We start from the raw sequence: 20,971 nt of genomic DNA, 5'->3' as shown, positions 1-20,971 counted from the left end.
CTGTAATAAGCAATAGGGATCATGTGCTTTATGATATCTCAACTTGGATTATTGTTGTAGAATTTCCTTGGAAGTCATGTTGGCCCATGAGTTACCTATGTAGGCCATGGGAACAATCTGGCATCCAGGCTAATGAAATGCCTGTCTGGACATTGTGCTGAGCTGAAACTGTGAAAGGTTGACCTACTTTTGTACTGGGATGATGAAATACCAGTCATCAGGGGATCTTCCATTCCTGGTATCCCTGCCTAAAGCTGTTATTCCTTTATAACAGATGGCCTTGTTTTTATGCTCTGGTCACAAGACAAACAGCATAAGAACATCAAGACATTGGTGTTTTACTTAAGAAATATGAAGAAAATTTTGGTTAAAACTGACTGAAAACATTGCTTCTAAGTGAGAAATGAGGCCACAAATACTACACAACACCTGATTGGTCAGTTTACCAAGGAGGTTAAAAAGGTCGTCCTTGTTAACCTCCTTGGTAAATCCTAGTTGCAAGCCTTCTGATTGGTAGATGTTTATAACTACTAGCTCTTTTGGGAGATTCAAAGTTCACCTAAAAATTGGTGTGTTGTGTTGAGTGTAGTGAGCCGATATATCATCAATATGTAAGGCTTCAAGTTCAGTGACCGTTGTCAGTTGAGGTGTTTACAGTGAGATCAGAGCTGCAAGGGCACATATATGACCTTGACATTTTAAATTACAGACCCTGTCTTGGTTGTTAAGAGTCTGGTTTGGTCTAGAGTATGTTCATTGAGCTTTGAGTCTTTTGTCTGTCTACACTGAGTACTCAGTTGTTTTTCATTGGTGTTGTTTGACCATGGTGTGCTATATTGAGATTGATAGTAAACCTGTTCTACACTGGATGTCCAAGGTGGAATAAGTTATTATGCTCACATTTTGGCACTTACAGGGAAATAAAGTATGAGTTGCCCATTAGTCAGATTACCAGTGCCTATTTCTGCTTCTGTCACATGACAACCTTTTGCCCTTAGGTATTGACGGAAACCATGCATATTGTGTTTCACTTTGGATGTTTTCATTGTTTCATGTCTAAATCTCTGCTTAATCTGCAGTAGGCTGTATCACATGAGCAAGTAAGTAATGTAACAACATGAGACATGGAATATCATGAAAGACACTGGAATATGTCTGTTTTGCCTTCCTTAATTCACACTCCTTGACCATTGGGGGTGTTTTTTCCATTCATGTGCTACTAGATAATGTGTTACACATGACCAATATAATGTCTACTATAACCTGTTGCCGTTTCCTCTGTGTCCACAGCAACACTGAGAATATGTAGCCATCAGCCGTCCATGCTGCTCGCCGTGTGTGTGCCCAAGCGGCTGTTCTCGCTTTCTGCCGCCGGGTTCAGAAGTGGCGGGGCCAGCAAGGACGGCTCGGGGGACGGGGGAAGGGAACCGACCAATGGCAACAACAAGGGGAGTGGGGACAAGAATGGGGGGGACAAGAAGGGACAGCTGTGCTGTCCAAAATGTGGAGACCCATGCACACATGTGGAGACATTTGTCTGTAAGTCAAACTTCAAATATTTTTGCTTTCTATCTGATGACTTCTTAACTGTTAACAGTAATTTTTACTACAACAAATACGTAGAACAAGTGATCTCGAACTCAAGTTGAAGTGACGTTATTTTTTTGTTTTATTTCCAAAGCTTCTACTCGTTTTGTGAAGTGTGAAAAGTGCCACCACTTTTTCGTGGTTCTGTCAGAGATGGACTCTAAGAAAAGCCTGAAGGAACAAACTGCTGAAAGACAAGGCAAGACGAAGAAACCACCACCTGCACCAAAAAAGGTATTATATACTTTTTAGTAGACTCTGTTTCTGACTCTCTGGCTGAAGAAGTCTTCAGGTTCTCCCATGTGCATGTACATGTACAAGTATATTGTCTTTTTTTTGTCAAGTGATTTTGGTTTATTATCATGTCTTCTCACTTTTGAGTGGACCTGTACTGCTTGTTAAAGAAGGCCACTTGTAACACTTGCATCTCTCTCCTTGAACTAGATCTTTGAATACCTGAACAAGTATGTGATTGGCCAGGACCAAGCTAAGAAGGTGTTATCTGTGGCTGTGTACAACCACTACAAGAGGATCTTCACCACGTCCCCCGCCCCCTCCAGCAGTGGTCCTACTGTCCGAGCTCAGACCGTGGACTCAATAGAACGGCAGTCAGGAAACACACAGGCTACCTTCACTCCAAGAGGTCAGTGTTGTGTTCAACGATGCTGTGACGTTATTTCACTCATTGCAGAAATTTTGAAGAAAGAGTGTGAACAGCAGTGTGTTGAATTAAAATGCAACATGCTAGCATGTTAGAAGCTTTGCCTGGTAGATGCTGAACATAGTTTGTTGAGCTGTAACCATACTGAGTTCATAGAATTCTTTTTACCGGTAGCAAATAAAACATACTCGCTTCCTTTAGGGATGGGAGGGGGGGATGAGTTGTCAGCAATTCCTCTAAACGAGTATTATCACCCTGTAATTGATTGCAAAGACACGTTTCTGTTAATTTCAAATTTTGTGTTGTGTTTCCCCTCCTGTTGTCAGAGCTGCTGCAGATAGCAGGTATCAGCCATGGCAGTGCCCTGGGGCCCAACCTGCACCAGCAGACACCTCCTCCAGAACAGGAGAAACGCTCGGCCAGCGACATCCTGGACTCCACGTCTGAGGAGATCCGACTGGAGAAAAGTAACATCCTTCTGTTGGGACCCACAGGATCGGGTAAGGGACAGAGAGTTCAAATAGTTGTGAAGTTTAGGGGTTATAAATGATTGAAGTGTAGCAGAGTGGAGTTGTTCTGTGTTGCTGGCTGGAAACTGCTCAAGCAATCATTAGTTTGACATATTAAGACTTACTGAGTTTTAACTACCTTTCAACCGTTGTTGAATTATTGACCAATGATGACAGGTTACACAAATGAGCAGGAGTTAACTAGGATTTATCATTTAACTATTCTTGAAATGCAAGAAAGTTGCCTTGTATTGGATACTGGCTTTGCTGTGCCTGCTTAGGGAGTGTAAACCAGATTGTTTTAAATGTGTTTTTGTTAAATGTGTTTTAAAGTTGCAAGCAAGAACTAACCCATCTTTTCTTACTTTTCTCAGGAAAGACCCTGCTTGCTCAAACCCTTGCGAGATGTCTGGATGTGCCGTTTGCCATCTGTGACTGCACCACACTGACTCAGGCTGGCTATGTGGGGGAAGACATTGAGTCTGTCATCGCTAAGCTCTTGGCTGATGCTAACTACAATGTAGACAAGGCACAACAAGGTCAGACTAAGGATATATTCCCTGGGAACTATGCAACTGTGGAATTTATCACTTTTGTTGAGAACTCCATGTCCATGAATCAACGTAGTGACAATATTTTACTGTTGTCACAATTGTTGTGAAATGTGGAGCATACTTGAAATTCTTCATTGATAGAAAAGGGGATGTTGTCAAAGGCAACAGTCACACAGTTGCCTTGCCTTTCTGCTTGATATACTAAAGTTGGCACATCTATTACCCCTTTCTGTATGTGACACTGATATGTTGTTCTGATTGTTTACCACAGGTATTGTTTTCCTGGATGAGGTGGACAAGATAGGCAGTGTTCCTGGTATCCACCAACTCAGGGATGTGGGAGGGGAGGGGGTGCAGCAGGTTTGTAGTACTTTGTCTTCTTTCCACACATTTTAGACATTTTGCATTTCAGAGCATACTGTAGTTGAAAAGATTGGCCAGTTTTAAATGTTTGGTCCGTTCCTATCGGTGACAGGGTCTGCTGAAGCTGCTAGAGGGAACTGTGGTGAATGTTCCCGAGCGAAACACAAGAAAACTGCGAGGGGAGAGCGTGCCAGTCGACACAACCAACATCTTGTTCGTAGCATCTGGAGCGTTCAATGGGCTGGACAGAATCATCAGCAGGAGACGGCATGAGAAGGTATGACCTGCACCTGGGTGTGTGTAATGTGTAACTTCTAGTGAAGGAAATCTTTATGAATTGTTGTCATGTATATATGAAGGTTTGTTATCCAGATGTTTTGTGGTTAATTTAAAGTTGGAAAGTACTTACCGGTAGATTCCTTTTATGAATTGCAGTAAGCTAAAGTAAAGTACCAGGCACTGGTATGTAAAATGTTGTGCTGTTAAAATTCATTTGTTCATCAGACAAGGCAACACATCTTTGTCATCAATAAGTTTCGATCTTTTGCCAAAAGCAGTGAGAATGGCATATTTTTCATTGTGGATGTTACTTTGTTTGACTACCTTCTTGATTTATCATCTACAGTACCTTGGTTTTGGTGCTCCTGCCAACATCAGCCCTGGCCGGCGTGCCGCCACAGCCTCAGATGTCCAGAGCATGACGGAGGGAACCAACGCACAGGCAGATAATGAGGAGAAGGACGCCATGTTGGCCCATGTGCAGGCACGCGACCTGATTGAGTTTGGGATGATTCCCGAGTTCGTAGGAAGGCTTCCTGTGGTGGTGGCACTACAGAGCCTGAGCCAGGCCATGTTGGTCAGGATCCTGACCCAGCCCAGGAACGCTCTCATCCCACAGTACCAGGCACTGTTCCAGATGGACAAGGTAAGGTGGAGACAGTCAGGAGTTGTTCCATTGGAACAGGTGTTACCATTGGTGGTGTTGAATAGAAGTGAAAGCATACTACCCATACAATCTTTTGGCTCTCATCTCATCTATCGCTTAGTCTGTTTGACTATAGTGAGGGGAGATCTGGCAACCAGTTTTCTCCACCCTTCTAGATTTTCAAATATTCTTTTTGTGTCATGCCTGTCCATCATCTGATATTGTCCTCCTACCCTTTACATTGCCTACCCCTTCTTCCTGGATGGCTCCTTGCATGATAGGTTTGGCTAGTGCCAGTGACCATGAGACATGGCTTTACCACTTCAAATTTTTTGGGGGTAACAATATTGTCTGACTTTTTGGCACATGATGTCAGTGTGTATACATGTATAGAGTCATTCCAACATTATCATTTAGATCAGAAGTTGTAAACCACTGTTTTTGTAAATTAAACAAACTTTTTTTCAATTTATATTGTTCAATGCAAGTGCTGTTTTGGCAGCATCCTGAGAAAACGCACTGTCTACTGTCCCACAGGTTCAGTTGGAAGTGTCTGATGATGCTCTGGAGGCCATCGCACAGCTGGCTCTGGAGAGGAAAACAGGAGCAAGGGGACTCAGGGCCATCATGGTCAGTCAACTTCACATTCATTCAACTCCAATATTGCTTAGCATGGGCATTTTTTAAAAGACTACCTACAGTGGTGACATGACTACAGTACTCTGCTGACGTGTGCCTATCACATGGTGTGCTACATATAGCATAACCAATTCCAGCCCAATTTATAATGAATGGTCCATCCATTAACGTTGACAGTTGTGTTTTTACTGCTTGTGGTAATTGTAGGATTACATTTTCTCAAATTATTCTAATTATATTCCTGAAAGAATTTAGGAATGTCAACCACAAAGAGGATAGAACCCACCTGATGCCACATTGTTTTCCAGTGAGAGTAATCAGGTGTGCCATTATTATTGAGCAGTTAGATATTAATTAGTTACAGTAAAGCCCCTGTCACACATGGCCATGGAGTTTGTTGCCAAGGTTGCCTACTAGTGGACTGTGCCAGCCAACTATGTGACAAATCAAACTTGGGAAAGTCATATTCTGCTTCAGTGTGATCTGAGGAGCAAACTGGAGCTAGATTAGCATGGATTGACTGTACATGTATGTGTGATAGGGGCTTTGGCTATTAGCTAGTTGTAACAAATGCAGGTATTGTGGTGTAATTTGGTCTTATTTTCCGCTGTAGGAAACTCTCCTGTTGGACCCCATGTTTGAGGTGCCTGGTTCAGACATAGTCGGGGTCAGACTTGAAAAGGAAGTGATTTTGGGACAGAAGCCAGCACAATATTTCAGGTACATAAACACAGCTTACTACCAAAGTAGTCATACTTGTATTGACTGTTAATCATTGTTTGTCCTTGTAGATGTGTCATGTTTTCTATGAAAGCCTGATTAAGTAGCCAGTTGTGTTGTTGTTGTTGTTGTTGTTCAGAAAAAGTCATACTTGTATTGTATTGATCAGTGCTGTCTTTTAGTTAAAGTGTTTTTTCTGAAAGTGACAACTGTAATAATGGATATCACAGTAAAATCATCATTAGTTTAGTTCTTTCACTTTCTTTTTCTTAATTCTATACCTTATTTTTAGACATTGAGACTTTGCTCTGTAATGATTTTTGAAGCCCTGAAAGCAGATATAGATGGTGAATTAGAAGAGTGTACACATAAAGGAAACTGCCAGTGTTTGACTAACAAATCCATGATAACTCATTTTTCAGGGCCCCACCTTCAGAGTTTGAATATGAAGGAGAAGACGATGAAAAACTTCAAGCCCAAAACCCTTAGGACAATCCAACCTCATAGGTGAACTATTTCAACATGCAGACTCTAACATGGAGAAAACATTGTATGAAGCCATACCAACTCCTACAGGTATAACCAAAACTTTACAGTTAAGGCAGAATGGTACTGGTAAAAAGCTTCAAGGAATCCTTGATCATGTAGATAGCACAGGATCCTATCATTCTGTGAGGTTACGTGTCAAAAGCCTAAAGGACTTGGCTGGAATGGATTCTGTGGCCCATTTTATATTCACTGTGTGAAAGGGAAGAGGCTGATAAGAATGATCCCAGAGCAATAATTACACAAAACTTGACAGATACATTCTAAAATGTAAGAAGAGATAAGTCTTTGACAATTGATAAGACTTGTCACAAGGGCAATCACATGAAAGACTGATTAGATACCTGATTTTTCATCTTGTGATTCGGCAACCTAACTTGTATCAGGAAAGAAAGGAAGAAACATTTTAGCTTGAAGGATGGTACCTTTTAAGTTTCCAGTGGTGTAAGTGATTGCCCAGTGAAAGTGTTAAAAAGAATTGGGATTTATGGAGATGGTTTTTGGGGGTGTTGCTTTATTTGGAATATCCAGATTCCACTTGATCAATTGAACCATGGGTACTTTCATTTATGTTTTTAATGTGCAAATATCATCCTATCAGTCAGTGTTTAAACTAAAATGTGTAAAGCATAAAGGCAAGTGCATGCTCAAAACCTAGATGTTCAAAAGAACAAGACTTTGATACGAAGTACCTGTACAAAATGTTTTGTTAATACCAGCTCTCGTACCAGTATGATAACACACCACTTTATACTTCAAGATGTAAAAACAGTGTAAAGTTAGTATACATGAAATACTTCCTGTAAGATAGCCTGCCTTGGAAACAGTTTATAAATCACTGCCTTCTCTCCCCTTCAGAAGTGCTATATAGCACACCAGGTCAGATCCATAATGCTTAGATTGGATCTACAACTGACATAAAGGTAGCTAACATGAATTTGAATGATGTGCACTTATATTTGTGACAACCACTTTTCCTTTGTTCTAGTCTATTGGACTTTCACACAGGTGGGAATGGTTTTGTTTGTGTGGTACAATACATCTGGGAAGAATATTATCTGTATCAGGTGACAGCACCAGCCTGGAACGCCAAGGCCGTTGTCTACATTTGCTGTCTGCAGTTTCAATACACTGCAAATTAAGCTACATCAGTATCGTCATGTACAGCATCTTTAATTATGTGTATAGTGGGAGTGAAAAATTATTTTGATTAGACTTGCCTTTGGCATCTTGGTGAGATGGACACTGTCAGTAGGTCATATACCAGTACCACCATATACAAATGTATTATCTGCTAGGTTTGTCATACAGTGATATCAGTATGTGCATAAGATTATTACACAGTAGCTGACAGGTTTTTAAAACTTGGTAAACTTTGTGTTGAGACATGGCCAACAATTGTCTGAAAACAAATTAAAAGGTTGATTACTATGGACTAGAAAGGCCTTATTTCCATTATGGCATCTAGACAAATGCTTTTGTTGTTACACGATATCTGTAATAAAGACATATTTAGAATTACTAGAATTTTTAGGGGTTAGTCAGATAAATAATTCTGGCCTATGAAGTGATTTGGAAGATGGTGTAAAAATAAATGTACATGTATGGTACAAATTCCAAGGTCCTGCTTCTTTTTTGCTTGTTATCATTTTGTTGTAGTCTGAAGTTGTGGGTACTATCGTGTGGGTACTAGACAATAAGACATGTAATATGAATATCTAAAACATGCTGGTCTCAATCTGAATGTAATTGTAATCAATAGACAAAGGCCCTCCTGTAATAATAGCATTGGAGAAAAAGTGATGTTAATTATTGGCCAAAAAAAAATCTCTTTAATAACACAACACTCTGCAACACACAATCTTGCTTTCACTCTGACAAAAAGAACAAAAGCCTCTAAAGATTATTGGGTGTTTAATATTCAATCAAAGTTGATACAAAACTTCAACCTAATGCTAGCAAAAATACAACTGGAAGATTTGTGAACATGATAAATAGGCAAAAGTTATATAAATGGTATGTAGTAAATATAGTAGTAGACAAGCAAACAATACAAAATGATAAGACTGATTAGAAGTGTTTTAAGGTGGTAAAAACAAACTTGTAATGACATACTTGCTCATTTGTGGATTCTTTTTCCATTTGATAAACTCTTCCCTGGTCAAAAATAACGAGAAAATAAATGTAATGATAGGTCAGATTCCATGTATTAATGACGCATGTAATATGCATCCTACATGCCAATAGCACTTTGCAGGTACAACATGGAAACTTTCCCTAATATAAGTTACTAAGCTTAATGGCCTAGAGACAACCAACTATTTGGACCCTTTCAAAAGAAGCTAGAAAAATTAAAATCATACCAGCTACTTATGATAAGTAGGATCCTCTGTTTTGATTCACTGACATGCTAAAAATATGCCAAAATGGCAAAAACAAAGTATAACAAAACACTACAAGTTACAAGCTTACCTGGAAGCTTCACAAGAATTGTCCGTACATCTTCCGGTCAATTATTCCTTATTGACGGCCAGATATTTGATGTGAAGGTATTTCACCTGGCTAAATCGGCATTTTGACCTTCTATTGTTTTCTCATTTATGAATGAAAAAAAGAAGAGCTGTAACCAAAAGTGATAGATGGGCATGAAAAGATGACATCATCCAGTTTTATTGCCCCTAATATTATTTTTTTCATGAGGAAATACAGCACTTTGGTACATACCACTGCAATGGTTTTTCATGTGCATAATGATAAAAGCTACAAACTTAAACGTTTGAGCTAATTGATATCATGTAATGATCTGTAGTTATTAGAAAATTATAATTTTTTAATTAGATGAAAACAAATATTTTCTAATTCTTTCATGTCCATCTATCAATATTCATTATGGCTCCATTCTTTTTTTAATTCATAAATGAGCAAATATTTAGCCTGGTGAAATGCCTTAAATATCTGTGCTAAAGACATAAACCTTGCAATGTTGGCACATATGTAACAGGCTAGTTTCACCATAATATAATCATGTTTTTTTTTTGCTATATACATAGCTACCTACTGAGGTTAGTATACACACCTTTTTATCCCAGGTGAGGAAATACTGCCAGTAATGATAGGGAGTCATACATTGATTCGCATAATACAATATTATTAACACTTCATATTTATCTTCTCTGCAAGGTGTAAGCTATCCGTTTGCCAGCCATTTCTCAGTACACTTAACTGGTAATTTGTTCCCAAAAGAAATATCTCTGAAAATTGGGTACATAAACACAGAAGATATTTTGTGTTATGGCAAATGCGTTGCCAGCAAAGGATATCATGACAACTACATGTTGCATCATCTTTTGTCATGTTACAGTCCTCAAACTTTAAGCTGACACAAAAAAACATGATTACTTTTACAATAGGCTAGTTTAATTTCCCTTTATTATTACATTCAGGATTGTGCCAGAACTAACATGTACCTGCTGGCCAGAGTCATGTTTGAGGTTGCACTATTTAAGAGCTCATTTGTGGGAATGAAGTTGACACTGAAAAACTGAACACCTGGAATTCTTTGTGTGTGTGAAGTTCTTGGCTCAGTGTGAAGTCCAGAAAAACAAATCTTCTATAATCACACCTGAAAAAACAGAAATTGTGTGTTGTAATGCTGGACAAGCATACTTGTATACATAAACTTTGTTTTAAATACACAGTTGCGCCATGAAACAAACTTGTTTTCCACAAATAAGAACTTTTGAAGCAAGGAAATGCAAGTAAAACTTAATTACAGGCACCGACCTTTCTTCTCTTGGACACCCTGGGGCTTGGCACATTCTCCTCATCCTCTGTCATCTTGGACCTTCTCTTCCTGCCCTTCCCTCGAGGGGTCCTTCTCTGAGGTTTCTTCAGCTCCTCTGTCTCCTCATCTTGAGAACTTTCTCCGGTGTCCTGGTCCTTGCCAGTAGAAAGTTCCTCGTCTGTCGTGTTCTCCTTGTCAAACATCTCATTTTCTTCTTTTGGAAATACAAATTTCAGAACATCAAGCAGTCTTTGTTAATATTACCCAGAAATGTAACTTACAAATGTATGATGAAATGGACAGGATCAATCTAACTATTGTGAACAAAAGCACAAAAAGAAATCACAGTTCCCAATGCGTATTAAGATACTGACCAGTTTCTTGAGGTGCCTTTGCCTCTCTTGCATTCTTCCTTGGTCTTCCTCGACCTCGTTTCTGCTTGACTTCCTCCACATCCTCCTGAGAGCTGTCTGCACTGTCCTGGTCCTTACTTCCTGATGCTTCATTCTCCTTACAGGCCAGTGGTTCTGTAGGAAGTTCTTGTACTACTCAGACATGAAACAACATCTTTAGTTTCAATCCACAAAAGTACTTGTATCGGGTAAGCAGATGTCATGTGCAGAAAATGCAAAATGGAGCATTATCCAACACATGCAACATAACGAAAGATTTTATCCAACCTTGAGTCCCTTCCTGTGATGTGCTGGCTTCTCCTGACATGTCTATCTTCTCAGTTCCTTCTACTGCTGCTGTTTCAGGTTTCTGTTCAGCACAGATACAACTGTTATATTATAAAAGGTATTGACATGTATACAAGTCATGTATATTGTATTACATCTTTTGATTACTAAACGTGTTCAGATTTTAACAGCTGTTCAGATGAGAATATGAATAGCTGCACTTTCAAGTAAACCCTCTACAAAGAGTCATCAACTGTAATATATTCTGTTTAATATGATATATTAAAAAAAAACATAGTACATGTGACAACTTCTCTTCCGCCTTCTCCTCTTCCATTTCTTCAGCCTCCACTGCAGTGTCATTGTACTGTACAGGCTCTTCCTCTACTTCTGCTGGTGGTGCGTCTGGCTCTCCATGTGGAACAGCGTCCTCTGCTGCAGTACTCTCTTCAGTAGCTTCTGTTTCCTGCCCTGCATTGTCCTGTTGGGTTGTAACAGCAGCAGTACTTGCATCTTCTACTTGTGACCCTGTAGTTTCACATCCCTCTTCAACAACAACGTTCTCAGGTTCAGCTTCCTCTGCAGGGGAACCTGAATCTGGATCTTCATCAGCCTTATCTGCTGTATCTTTGTCTTTAAGGGTAGCTTCTGTTTCCAGCTCATTGTCATGGAGTTCCTCTTCATCTTTTTGCAGAGGTTCTGCTTCAGCATCTTCCTGTTTTTCCTCATCTAAGAAAAAAACAAGGTTCATTAAAGGACAATAATGCAACCAAAGGAAATGCTAAGTTTCATGATTGTGGCAAAGAGGAAGTTTCACAATGTAAAAAGAAGGCCATGTCTGTCACTTACCTCCATTTTCTGTAATTTCAGCAGCATCTGCATGATCTATGCTCTCAACAACAGCAGCAGCATCTTCAGCTCCTGGGGTGTCTATCACACCTACATTCCCATCCAGTGCCTCAGGAGCATCTTCCTGTTTTTTCTCTTCCTCTTCTTCCTCTTCAATAACAGCCTCTTCAACCTTTTCCTCTTCAACCTTCTCCTCTTCAACCTTCTCCTCTTCTACCTCTGCCTCCTCAGGTATCTGCTCCTCCTCCTCATTAGTCTCTTCTACTTCTTCATCTGCAGTTTCTTCCACCTGGTAAAGAAACATTTTGAAAGCATCTATAAATATTTTTCACATGCAAGTATCTTATTTGTTTACCTATGAATGTTCTATAATGATGGGCTGCAATTGCTATCTACTTTCAACACCTCTAGTAATATTTGGTGTCTTGGATGATGCATACTGTCTGCCCCATATGAATACACACAAAAAAAGGAAAATGTTAGCAGCAACTACAATCATTATGTTACAGTCTAGTTTGAACTTAAGATTCATTATGTATCAACCTGCACTTTGTTGGAGTGTTCTTCATCCTTCCCTTCTTCCTCAACATCCACCACTTGGACTTCCTCCTCCTCCACTTGGCTCTCCATCTCTTCCTCTTCCATCTCATCCTCTGTAGCCTCTGGTACTTCCTCCTCCTTCTCTTTCTCCACTTTGTCTTCTTCTTCTTGGTCCTCAACTTCTTCCTGCATCATGATGTCATCCTCCTGGCTTCCCTTAGGTTGTTCGGGTTCAGTGACCTCTTCCTCTGATGGAGTACAGACTGAGTCATCGGCAGACTCCTCCACTTCCATGGAGTTCTCCTCACTGCTGCCCATGTCACCATTCACCTTGAAACATTAAATGTAACATCAAGATCAATGCTCTACATTTATTTGCATAATGACACATTCCTTACAAAGGCTTCTCTGTCTACATACATTATGCACAATAAATAATGGCACTGTATGTTGAGCTGAGCTACGGGACGAAGAAGAAGAAGAAATATGTTGATCTTTCGGCTTTGTTAGCAGCCAATTAATTAGAAAAGAGAAACACAAAAATTCATGAATTATAGAAAGCATGGTAATGAGGGAACACTGTACAGGAGTTGTGAGGCTGATTTTGGCCTCCACTGCCTGGGCTATGGCTTTCCTCTCCCCATGTAGCTGTAGCCAGATGTTGGCCCTCTGCATCTCATCTCCAGGGTGCCAGGCATTCCCCACGGGTAATCTCTGTCCTCCCATGGCTCTGCAGGTACTTGTAGCACACTGCAAAGATAACAAATACAGGGTGATTACTTTCATTAGATAAAACATTTTTGAATGCAAAAAAACAAGGACAACTTATTCTAAAATTATAACACATGCCACCACTTCTGCAAAGCAATAATACGTAGGGCAAAACAAGTAAAAGGTTCAACACATACAATATACGTCATGGCAAAACATGGCTTACTCAAATCATTTCTACAGCCTAGAAACATACTATGGTAGATAAGATCATTACCTGCATACATGGAGTCAGACATGGGGTAGCTGAACCCAACATTGCCCTCAGAGTGACTCTCTAGTATGTCCTCCAACAGCTGCAAACCGTAGCCACGGTTACGGTATGACTTCCTGATGAAGATGGTGTCAATCAAGTTCAGCCCATAGACTTTGTTCAGGAAAGCATGACATAAGGTACCTGTAAAAAGAGACAAAATGATGAGGATTCATCTACTGTGATTTCATTGATATGACATTGTATAAATGCTAATTTCCTAGTAACGCAAACTATTGGCTCATCATGAGATTATTGAGGGGTGTTGTGCCTAAGCATATGGATTCATCGTATCATTCCATCCCTTGTGATCATGTGACATATTGGCAAAGATAGCATAAGGTAATTTGATGTCTTTGGACTCACTCATATGGCCAAGTGTAGTCAAAGTTCAGGTGTAAGGCCTACCTTTTAGCTTGACTGTATAAAAGCCAACTGCCTTTCCATCCACCCACAGCAATTTGGCTGTCTCCTTAGCAGAGTGTGTGAGGAATGGGCTGTCTGTGTTGCTGTCCATGTCACAGCACCGGTACACAATACGGTTCAGCACAAAGAGAACAAGGCGCTCCCCAAGTGTCTCAACCTGTTATGAGATAATACAGGTATATAAAAACTGATCATCATAAAGTGGAGTTTGGCACAGTGTGAATATACTCTCCAGTGTGGTTCTAAATGTCATAGCAAGATACATGACTCATAATGCAAAGTAAATTTGTATCCATAGGTTATGAATTGTCACTACCTATAGAACTGTATAAATTTGCTATACCTTATGAAAACCCTGTCTGCTTGAGTCCCTCGATGTGAGAAGTTCTTCTACTGTCCACCACTCGTCAGCAACATGCAAGCCTACAACTGGGGGTGGTACAAATACAGATATAGATGGTGAATTATGGTCAATGGCTAAAAGCTACAATCAAAATAGAGCATCTTTTATATAGCCTTAAGAGATATCATTTCTGATAGGACACTGCTAATTACTTTATAATAATGATAAAAGTGCATTATCACCTGAAGTGAAATGACAACAGGGTGAAATAAGAGAAAATATAAGCTAGTCAGAACAGGGATAGAAACATAGACAAGAAACTGGATAGTGTAAGTGAAGAGACAAGAACCTGAAGTCCATTCCACATACATGCACATGATGTGTGTTAATACTCGCTGCAGTCAATTAAGCACAAATATGATCAAAAACATACTCATAGGACATGTTCTTTCTCCTGATAGCCCTGAAAAATAATGTGAAGCATGAGCGCGTCCAAGCAGGTATTAGGTATTAATACTATATGTTGTTTGTACTTATTGGAACAGTCATACCATGAATATATTTATAGCTACACATGTAGCTGTTGCTTTGCTATATGTGAACAAATTGGCAGATTTCCACTTTCCTCTACCCCTTTTTATCAGAAAGTCATATATTTGTTTTATCTTTTTTAATTCTGTTTAGCTTGTTGACCTTGTGATCATGGAGTAGCTGGACTAGCCTTATTTTGCAAAATATGTGACTTACAGGGAAAGTGACATTTTCCGCAGTACAAGGATGGCACACTGTAGTCACTGAAACTGCTGAAAATGGCCTGGACACTCACTGTAGCACGAGTGGCTGCAACCTAGCACACACAAAAAATCACCTATAGCATAGAATGTAATTGACAGTACAATGATATTGCCTACATATTACCTCATTCAGCACCAGAGACAAATAACATCATTTAGCACCATGGACAGGTGCAACAGTTAATTTAGAATGCAATTCAGATCCATGGACAGGGTAACAGTAGATCTAGGACCCCATTGTATAGGGGTAATCATAGCTCTAGTGCGTTATTTTGTGCAGTATGTTATCAGGCATAGAGGTAACAGTGGGTCTAACATGTCATAAAGCACCAGGAGAAGGGCACAGTAGATCTAGAATGACATTTAGAACCAGCGGCAGGGCAGCATTAGATCTAGAATGACATTCAGCACCAGGGACAGAGTCAATAGTAGCTTTAGAATGTCACTCAGCACCATGGACAGGGTTAATAGTAGCACTATGATGTCATTCAGCGCCAGGACAGGGTCAATAGTAGCTCTAGGATGTCATTCAGCACCAGGGACGGAGTCAACAGTAGCTCCAGGATGTCATTCAGCACCAGGGACAGAGTCAATAGTAACTCTACATTGTAATTCAGCACCTGGGACAATGGGAACAGTCAATCTAGAATGCTATTCAGTACCAAGGACCAAGGCACCAGTAGGTCTAGAATGTCATTCAGCACCAAGGACAGGGACAGCAGTCAATCAGGTAAGGTTAAAAGGAACATGGTTAACTGTGGATCTAGAATGTCGTTCACTACCAAGGACAGTGGAAACAGTTTGACTTGAATGTCTTTCAGCATTAGGGACAGAAATTGTTTAAATGTCATCTGAATCTACTGATTGACTGACAATCCTTGCCTGATGTTTGAATGAAATTATTGGAGCCCTAATTGTAGTGAGTGTTCTATTATGAAATGACAGTTACTAATACCTGCCCACTACATTTGCTGCACTGCAGGATTTCTGCCTCCTTCCCATTGTAGCTCAGAGTTGAGATGAAGTCTGCTGCCTCCCCCTTCTCAGGGATGGTGGTCGATGTAAGGATATCAACTGGAAACAGACCTGGGGAAAAAACATAAATGGTTGTTCTAGTTTTAGCAGTCTCGTATAGACAGATACACAAACATAATTCTACTCAATAGCATATTTGCATTGTCTGCAATCTCAATATATCAAAATTAAGTTAAAATTAATATGTGAAAGAACAATTTTACTTTACATAAAATTCAATGGCTAACCTATATCTAACTAAGTCATGCAAGAATCAACAACATAAATCTATAACAGAATAGGTGGATTGCAACCAGAAACTGCCACAACATGCCTCTCCAAGTCTGTTTTCTACTTTGCACTTTTTTACTTTCCAATGACCTGTTTTTGAAAGTTCAGTCTGAGTACCAAGAAATTGAGAACAAACATGACCTACATTCAGTGTACAGTATTTTAGGTTATTGACCCCATTGTACATTCAGTGTACAGCATGTTGACATAGTTTGGGCTCAGATTACCTTCTATCAAACTGCTGTGCACAATTTAACAATGAAAATTTGGTCAATGAATTTTTCAAAAATGCAAGTCCCACTGGAAAACAAACATATTACCAAAACAAGTAAAACAAACAGAACAATGGATGGCCTGATGGTCCATAAACAGTCTTAAGTCATGTTAAATTCCTCTTGGAAATACTATCTTCCCTGACCCTTCCTTGTTTAGCTTGGAATACACTCAGGACTTCTGTTTCTGACCAAAATGTATTTTCCTTGATTAATGCAAACATTAACAAGAAGAGGAGTAATTCTTAATTCTCAATTCTTTGTAAATTGACAAGTGGAAAACAATGAGCTGTGTTAGAAAATAACATAAGAAATTAGCTACATTACCTGCAGTCCCTCCATTCTGAACAACCATGATTCCTAGATCCAATTGTTTTGAAAATAACTGAAAGTCTTCAGGATTTTGACTACAGATGGAAGTGCTTACATCGGCGCACCCCTGCACAGCATGCAGTGTGCTAGACTGTCTGCAGATTGTATGTTGAGATTACTGTACACAAAGTGTGTCCTGTATGTACATGACCTACATACATAATGAGCCTTTACACAAAACTGGGTCAGACATGTGTATGTCTGCATGAGGGAGGTTAATGCTACTACTGTACTAGCTAATTTCTCTCAAACATGCATTATTGGCAGCTAATCTTCTGATAGACAATTTGAATAAATTAAGGTTAAATATTTTGCAATAATAATCTGCTTTGAGGAGTTGATAATTATAACTGAGAAACTGAGGCAGTAGACAATCCTGCAAGGTCTATTTGCTGCTGTTTATCTTGTGCAGGGCCAGAAATCTCCAAGGTGTAATATTACAACAGTCTATTTGGCGCATTACCCTCTGATTCTGCAAGCCTTCTAAAATTCTTTCAGCTCAGAGTGTGCAAGTTGTCCAACATTTCAAGTGTCTAAGTTACCATCAGACTTGTCCTTGTTTTCCAATAGCACAGACAAGTCATACCACTATGATTAATGAAAATTCATTTATCATAAGTAGTAACCAAGTGGAGACCACTTGCCATTTCTTTTGAGAAAGATTTTAACTTTTTCTTGCATACAGAGAACAGTTTTCTCTCAACAGTTCCTTAGTCAAGACCTGATTATTATTCATCAGCAATTTTAGAAAAATTACTTTAGTTAATGAACAAAAACAAAGGCAATTGGTATTTATTTTATTTGGAAGAAAATGTAAGTAAAGAAAACTAAACACATTATGTACTAAAAGTGGGTGTGTTGTCTACAGAGCTTGGAACAATAACATTGATTATGATAACCCCCTCTCATCTGTTCACAAAAACATCAATTGAAAAATTTATGATATAATATAATATAACAAGCACCCTGTTTGATATCAAGTGGATGGTCCCTAAGTCACAACGGACCAATGGCACATAAGGTTGACAGTCATGACATTGCTGGCATGTTTTAATGCTATATGCCCTACAGGTGAATGTGAGAAGGCTGACAGGTTGTTTAAAGGTCAATGACCCCTGGTAGAGAAGTCGGCCACCTGATAGGTGACAGGATGATGATCATCATAAAACATGTTCCTTGCATTTCCTTCCATTTTCCCCATGAATGAATTACTACTGCAGTACTAGGATGTTTATCATTTATTGGTGACGTTTCCTTAAAACGGAACTGGATGGCGCCATTCCTATGAACTTTCCCCTTCCATTTCCATTCAAAGTCCCCTTCCCTCCCCGTTGAATAACATGCTACGATTTCAACAAATCTTGGCCAGTTTCGGACAATTTTCATCAAAGCAAATAATGAACATTCAATTGGAAGCATCTTATTGTGGAGGCATAGTTTGTCGCAAATTTCTGTCCTTGTTTTGTAAAACCAAAACATACCTCGAACACTGCCTTCCTTCGCCATGTCAACGCCTTCTGTCAAACATGCATTTTGGGGGAGTCTATCTTGCGATTTCCTCCCTCTGGAAAGCATTCATAATTTCCGTTTTTCCTCAGTTTGCTTTGAAATAACAGATAAATTATTTCCTAAAGCAGAAAAACTGCAAGTATATAGTGTTAGGGAATTTTTTATGAACCTCGGCGTAGCTTTGGCCTGACTTGGAGGGAGGATAAGCGCAAGACAGAACAGCAAAATTCGCACGGGATAAATGCGCGAGACATTGCGAGAGTTGTGAGGATACATTTCCGGGTTCCTAAATCAGCTGAGGGGTGGACAACAGGTGAAGATAGTTGTTGCTAAAAGACCACAACAGGAATCGGTTTTATCTGCAAACTGCCAACGATAGAAAGTCATAGAATGCTGCCTATAGTCTTCGTAACAGGTAACGTTAACGTTAAATATGTTTTTCTCCTCGTAGACAGAAATATTTCCTAATCCTAGCCTCTCCAAGACCTGCACCTGTCAGTGTTTCAGTCTAAAACTTAAAGTGATTTATTTTAACGTCGTTATTACCTGTCCTTCGTTGTTTTACGATAAAGTTGTCCAGGTGGTGAGTTCAACAAGTTTTGCACAAACCGCCAAAGGTTGAAATGTCCCAAATCACCCATTCTTTTGCAGTGATTGTTTTTGTCTTCCTTCAGGTTTTGGACCTTTTGGAGATCATGAAGTCAATGCCAGCTGGGTGTCCGTTCAGGTATGGTCAGTTTGATATATTTTCACAATAGTGTGGGATGGAGCCAGTGCAGTACAAATTCAGGGACTGCAAAGAATGCAGAATAGGGTAGGGAAACTTGTCCTGGGTCTGCGGCCTAGACCACCTTCACCTGTAGCACACGTCTCTTGGATGGAAAGATGTGGTAACAATACACAAAACACATTTAAGCTCCTGATATTTTTTATAAGTCTACGAATAACATGTTACCATTATATATGAGAGAACTGTTTATATCTTGTCGAGACAATACTAACAGGACCACCAGGCAATCATCAACATACAAACTTGTGGTGCCTAGAGTTAGAAGAAATGGAGTAAGGAGGTCACGGTTGGTTTCAGGGCTTTTAGAAACAGCATGACAACTTTGGTGAATGATGACTGATTTGGACTAGGACTGTGATTTTGTTTGTTTTTTTGGATGATTAGTCAAATGTAAAGTATTTGTTTGTTTACAATGTATTTCCCGTGACCACCTGCCCCCTCGTACTTGACCTCTGGGAATAGTGGCTTTGGCCGACTGGGCCATCTAGTTAAAATAAAGGACATGTATGTATGTATGTAATAGAGGAAAGGTACATTGCTTTTCTGCCTACCGCTCTTAAATGTCAGTTTTGGCAATCAGCTGTCAGCAAATCAGCGGTTAAGAAATGAGCTTTTTTTCAAACACACGAGTATAGTAACCAGTTTGCAACCACCTGTTGCTGAGACAACAGAAGTCTATAAAACTTGAGCCTCTTTGTTGAAAACTACAATTGTAACGCCAAGCTTCTGCCACTTTTTGGTTGCAGCTAAATGAAAGTTCACGGTATTGCCACCAAACAGTACTCTAACTGATATAGTGGTATCCCGTTCTACATGGGATCGCATGCTGTGTTTAAGGAAGAAAGTGGCAAGTTTTGTAAAGTACAGGACTGGTGATGATTAAATCTGCAAGCAATGTCATGCTTTAAAGGCATACTACGCAGTTTTTTGCGCTCAAATTTGAAATATTCTAGAATTAAGAAATATCAGCTTTACTACTACTTTTTGTCACTTTATGACACTTTTGTGTCATTATTTCACGTTTGCAACGTAAAGGATTAGCCTACAAACATTTCGCTCTAGGCACCCTGTAACCTTGTGTCCCCCCAAGTTAGACCCTCCGGGTCTTGCTTGCCACCAGTAGGTCCCCCGGGGTGGTGTATTCAGTTAGCACATGCATGGCAGACTGCAGATAAAGAGCACAATTGAGATCTTCTTTGGAAACACCTATATCTAATCAAGGAGCTAACAAAATCTCCTTGATCTAATCATTCTAAAATAGCATATAATCATGAACTTATTAGTCTATTTTGTAGGATACCATCAAGCTGAGGTCATATTCCCTTCAAAACTGCAAGAAACCTTGTACAGAAAGCTAGTCTACTGTACTCAGAGGAACTGTCAACTGGCCCCCCACTGGGAAGCCAGGCTGATAAGCAAGAAACAACAACACACAGAGGCAGTAACCAGCCTGTGCCCATCTGTTTCTTGGAAGATCACAATTTTTATACATCATGCTTATGTGGTGCATTGATGTCGCAGCATCTCTCCCTGAACATTGGTATGCAATGCTATAGGGTTGATTGAACTAACAATGATAAGAAAAAGTAGGAAAAGCTACTTTTTGTTTTGTTCAAAAATCCCGTAGTATGCCTTTAACTTTATACTGGTTAACAGTTATTAAAGCATCCTAAATAATTGTAAAATCTAGCAGTATCAACATGCTCTTCTGTTTTTCTAGGAAATGGCAAAGCTTGGCCTAGGAGAGGATGTGGACCTCCGAGTTGAAGAGCTGCCTGT

The 20,971-nt window shown here is 39.6% G+C and overlaps 3 protein-coding genes across 4 annotated transcripts in view; 2 read left to right on the top strand and 1 right to left on the bottom strand.

Annotated features, from left to right (window-relative positions):
• LOC118405095 (ATP-dependent Clp protease ATP-binding subunit clpX-like, mitochondrial) overlaps positions 1–8,124 on the top strand; it is a 9,693-nt gene extending 1,569 nt beyond the window's left edge. Inside the window, exons 2-12 of the mRNA XM_035804498.1 lie at positions 1,291–1,539; positions 1,682–1,821; positions 2,032–2,230; positions 2,575–2,748; positions 3,132–3,296; positions 3,583–3,671; positions 3,787–3,951; positions 4,300–4,599; positions 5,137–5,229; positions 5,852–5,958; positions 6,381–8,124. Coding sequence (XP_035660391.1) covers positions 1,291–1,539; positions 1,682–1,821; positions 2,032–2,230; positions 2,575–2,748; positions 3,132–3,296; positions 3,583–3,671; positions 3,787–3,951; positions 4,300–4,599; positions 5,137–5,229; positions 5,852–5,958; positions 6,381–6,447 — 1,748 coding nt within the window. The 3' untranslated portion in view covers positions 6,448–8,124. The remainder of the gene's footprint in view (positions 1–1,290; positions 1,540–1,681; positions 1,822–2,031; positions 2,231–2,574; positions 2,749–3,131; positions 3,297–3,582; positions 3,672–3,786; positions 3,952–4,299; positions 4,600–5,136; positions 5,230–5,851; positions 5,959–6,380) is intronic.
• Positions 8,125–8,583: 459 nt separating this feature from the next.
• LOC118405113 (protein Ycf2-like) lies at positions 8,584–13,961 on the bottom strand. 2 transcript variants are annotated; one of them, XM_035804521.1, is made up of 10 exons: positions 13,790–13,961; positions 13,346–13,525; positions 12,943–13,107; positions 12,361–12,687; positions 11,818–12,106; positions 11,270–11,697; positions 10,969–11,050; positions 10,663–10,833; positions 10,288–10,502; positions 8,584–10,126 (listed from the first exon to the last, which is right to left on the bottom strand). In XM_035804521.1, exons 2-10 carry the CDS (start codon positions 13,385–13,387, stop codon positions 10,121–10,123), a joined length of 1,725 nt encoding a protein of 574 aa, XP_035660414.1. In that variant the 5' UTR covers positions 13,388–13,525; positions 13,790–13,961; the 3' UTR covers positions 8,584–10,120. The 2 variants fall into 2 exon arrangements, with proteins under 2 accessions (XP_035660414.1, XP_035660424.1); XM_035804531.1 differs by having other exon boundaries at positions 10,288–10,499.
• Positions 13,962–18,374: 4,413 nt separating this feature from the next.
• LOC118405146 (pyroglutamyl-peptidase 1-like) overlaps positions 18,375–20,971 on the top strand; it is a gene marked incomplete in the record, with an annotated part of 4,850 nt that continues 2,253 nt past the window's right edge. The window contains 3 exon segments of the mRNA XM_035804575.1: positions 18,375–18,817; positions 19,077–19,129; positions 20,913–20,971. Of these exon segments, the coding sequence (XP_035660468.1) occupies positions 18,793–18,817; positions 19,077–19,129; positions 20,913–20,971 (137 nt within the window).

This window comes from Branchiostoma floridae, chromosome 2 (genome assembly GCF_000003815.2).
Source record: "Branchiostoma floridae strain S238N-H82 chromosome 2, Bfl_VNyyK, whole genome shotgun sequence".
NCBI classification, from domain to species: Eukaryota; Metazoa; Chordata; class Leptocardii; order Amphioxiformes; family Branchiostomatidae; genus Branchiostoma; species Branchiostoma floridae.
The sequence above is the reverse complement of the archived record's forward strand: the minus strand, read 5'-3'. Positions and strand labels throughout refer to the sequence as shown.